At 42.3% G+C, this 4,084-nt stretch overlaps 1 protein-coding gene across 1 annotated transcript in view; it reads left to right on the top strand.

Moving 5' to 3' along the window:
- The window catches only part of txlnbb (taxilin beta b), a 12,723-nt gene extending 10,769 nt beyond the window's left edge, over window positions 1-1,954 (top strand). The window contains exon 10 of the mRNA XM_037695548.1: window positions 1,416-1,954. Within this exon, the coding sequence (XP_037551476.1) occupies window positions 1,416-1,886 (471 nt within the window). The 3' untranslated portion in view covers window positions 1,887-1,954. The remainder of the gene's footprint in view (window positions 1-1,415) is intronic.
- Window positions 1,955-4,084: the final 2,130 nt, after the last annotated feature.

Here is a 4,084-nt window from a genome sequence, read left to right as displayed (position 1 = left end):
ATGTATGTATAGATGTATGTATTTATGTATGTATGGATGGATGTATGGATAGATGTATACATGTATAGATGTATACATGTATGTATGTATGTATAGATGTATGTACAGTATGTATGTATAGTTGTATGTATGTATAGATGTATGAATAGATGTATGTATGCATGTATAGATGTATGTATGCATGTATAGATGCATATATAGATGTATGTATAGATGTATGTACCTATGTATGTATGTACGGATGGATGTATGTACGGATAGATGTATGTACAGATGGATGTATGTACGGATAGATGTATGTATTTATTTATTAATCCAGGGGGGAGGGGGGTTCGAGGAACAATTTTGCATTAAATATTTATGCAGTTTGATCAAAATATATAAATATAATTTCTCATTATAAGAGAATCTTATTCCTTTAATAAGGCAGAGTGTTTAGGCTTCTCAAGGACGGTCGGCCATTAATTTGTTTCATAGCTTGTCTGAGTTTCTGAAATGAAAAGGTTAGTTTAGTGGAAAACTCTTCAGGGGCCTACACCTCCCGTTCACCTCATCCTAATGTTTATCAGATCTGAACCCAGGCGGCTAACATCGTCACAGAAAGAAAAACATTTTCAAGGATTCTTACAATAAACGTCTACCTAGCTGTCCGCCATCACTCACAATGACCTTAAAGTAATAAAAGGTTGTTAAGCTGGTAAAGTATTGAATGCGTTAAAGTCAAATTTATTTATAAAGTACAGTTAAAACAACAGGTTGCTACAAAAGTGCTGAACAATAAAAGACACAGGCAAAGTTTAAAAGAAAAATAATTATTCATTTAAACGCATCTGAAGAAAACAAACATGGAACACAGAACAATAAAACACAAACAATAAAACAATAAAACACGTCAGACTGAGTCAAACGTCAGTGAAAACAGATGTGTTATAAAAAAAGGAAGTGAAGATGTTTCATGTTCAGTAACGCATCAGGAAGTAAATCAAGATATATTTCCATCACAGCGGCCATCTTGGATTTTGACGAGATAACCCAATTGTTGAAAGGAATCATTGTTAGCCTAGATGTAGCCACACGCCCAGAAGGAGGTCAGAAATTCATGTACTTTTCAAGTTAGTGACTAACACAACACAGACGGACAGGATTTCTAATTCCTCCTCCTCACCTCACCACGAGGGATTAAAATACTTCTCTTTCCCTCCCCAGTGTAACTCCGACCCACTTGAACGTCTTGCAGCAAAAACATGAAGGTTTACTTTTATTCCCTGTTCAGCTCCTGTCCAGAAAAACACTCTTATGGAAAGCTACAAACATTTATTGTTCGAATCCCTGAGCGACGAGGCTCGTTGGCGTTCCGCTCGTCTTTACAGCGAACGTTGTGACGGACATGTCCCGTTTGTTTACTTCCTTTGCAGAAAGCGGTGAAGGACAAGGAGTTCGAGCTTCTCACCACGAAGAACCAGAAACTGGAGAGTCTGTGCAGGGCTTTGCAGGAAGAACGGAAGAGTCTGCATGAGAAGGTCCAGGGAGTTCAACCGGACGCAAACACCTCGGAGGAAACGGCCAAGGCAGAAACCGAGACGCAGGAGGCTCCCAACGATCTAAAGGAGGAGAACCCAGTTCAGAATGCTGCACCTCCTGCTTCTGCTGGAGAACCGACTCCACTAACCCAGAAACTGGCTCAACTGAAGGCGGAGCAGGCCTTACTGAAAGAGCTCGCTGGTTCCTTCACCATCTCTCATGTTGCCCCCACGGAAACAGACGTGAGCCAGTCACACGGACTCTCCGAGGTCATCCAGGAGAAGCACAAAGAAGAGAGGAACCACAAGGACAGCCATGATGGACGTCAACAACAGAGAGAAACGGAAATGGAGTCCGTCGATTAATGCCAAAACCACCGCGACAAGAAACTGCACGTACGATTTCTACAAATAAAAATGAAAAATGTCGTCAATCTGATCTTTTGTTTTTTAAGGTACTTTCAGTTTTATGAATTTCTTAAATTTAAAGCTTCTTTGTGCCACAATTCTCATACACCATCCGGGATTGATCACTTCGTTCCAGACTAGACTTGAACATTGTTCAAAATGTTAAAAACAAAACAATGATTTGCAAATCTAATAAACCTTTATTCACAACAGAACATAGTAAACACATTAAATTTGACAATTTTAAAGGAAAATAAGGTCATTTTTAAACTAACTGGTATGGATTAAAAAACAAACATCTGGAGCGTTTTGAATCTCATTAGGTTAATGGTCAGCAGGTCAGTTCGAGGACTAGGTATAAAAAACATTTTCAATAAGTGGAATCACTCAGAATTAACAATGGGCAGACCAGCCTGTGACAATCTGTCTAAAAGAGTGGAAGGACTTCTGAATAAAGTTCTTGTACGTAAGTTGGTCTACATGGTTCTTGGATTTTGGCATGGCAACCAAATTTTCAGTAGTGACCTTTTACACGATGCAGCTACAAGCTAAAATGGAAAGTTGGCACATTGCTCATTACTGAAGTTGTCCGGCTCACACGGCCATCTTGGATTTTGATGTGGCAACCCCATTTTCAAAATGAACAATTACGCCTCGTCGTAGCCACATATCAAAATGGAGCCTCACTTATTTTACCACCATATGTAAACCGGCCACTCCAGTCATTTGAGTGCTTTTTAGTTTTTATATTTCTCAAAAGGATAAACAACTGGAGAGTACAGTGGTGTTGCTGAAGAGTTATCTACGGTGGCCAAGGCCACTATTGGGCACCCCCCAGCTCCTCCATTACACCTGGTAGAAATATTTGTTCCCTCCACCTGCCAAGATCTGTCACTGTGCACTGCCTCCAACAAGCAAATTTATGAAATATATATGAAGAAGGAAATGGTTAAAGGACCAGGACGGCCTGTACGTTCTTGCGTCCAAAAGCATAGAACAGTTAAAAATGGTGTCGCTCTGCTGGGCTCTGCCGACAAGTAGAGGCAGCGTTCTGTGGGTCCAGACAAGTGTGCATAAAAATAGATGTTCTGCACTGGGTGGTAATTTGTGGAGGCAGTCTGAGTGTTGTGAGCAGGAGGCCCATCAATCACTCTGCAGAACAAGCAGACACGCTAACGACAAACATTCTGTGTCTAACAGGTTCCTGTCATCAGGCAGAAAATTCACAGTCACAAAAAGTCACTGATGGGTTTGACTGCAGTCGGTGTCTCTTTGCAGAACCAGTCAGCTGAAACTGGGAGAAGTGGAGATTATTTTACTAAGATTAGAACTTTATTGATGCCACAGGAAATTGTTGTGCCAAAGTTTCAGTACAAAGGAACATGATGCAAAAATAACAGAATATAAAAATACCAACAATTAAGTTCTAAACAGGTGCAGACAGAAACGTTAAGGTGTTGATTGAGGTGCAGGATTATTTTTATTGTCCTATGGGCAGAAAGGGGGAGGAGTTGAAAAGTTTGAAGGACTTCCTGCGTTGTTCTGTGGAGCACCTCGGTGGTCTGAAGGTGCTGAGTCCAGTGTGTCATGCAGGGGGTGTGACGTGTTGTTCAGGATCTGGAGCAGGTTCCTCAGCATCCTCTGCTCAGACACCTCTGTCAGAGACTGCAGGTCCTCTCCCAGAACTGAGCCAGCTCTCTTCATGAGCTTATTGAGTCCGTTGGCATCAGCTTTCTTCACCCTGCTGCCCCAGCACACCACAGCGTAGAAGACGACGCTGGAGACCACCGAGTGATAAAACATCTGCAGCATGATCCTGCAGCAACCATCGAGTGGTCAAACATCTGCAGCATGGTCCTGCAACAACCACCGAGTGGTCAAACATCTGCAGCATGGTCCTGCAACAACCACCGAGTGGTAAAACATCTGCAGCATGGTCCTGCAACAACCACCGAGTGGTAAAACATCTGCAGCATGGTCCTGCAACAACCACAGAGTGGTCAAACATCTGCAGCATGGTCCTACAACAACCATCAAGTGGTCAAACATCTGCAGCATGGTCCTGCAACAACCACCAAGTGGTCAAACATCTGCAGCATGGTCCTGCAACAACCACCAAGTGGTCAAACATCTGCAGCATGGTCCTGCAACAACCA

The sequence above is a fragment of the Nematolebias whitei genome, chromosome 21 (assembly GCF_014905685.2).
Source record: "Nematolebias whitei isolate Nwh7 chromosome 21, NemWhi1, whole genome shotgun sequence".
In the NCBI taxonomy this organism is placed as follows: domain Eukaryota; kingdom Metazoa; phylum Chordata; class Actinopteri; order Cyprinodontiformes; family Rivulidae; genus Nematolebias; species Nematolebias whitei.
This window is presented reverse-complemented; position numbering and strand designations above follow the sequence as displayed.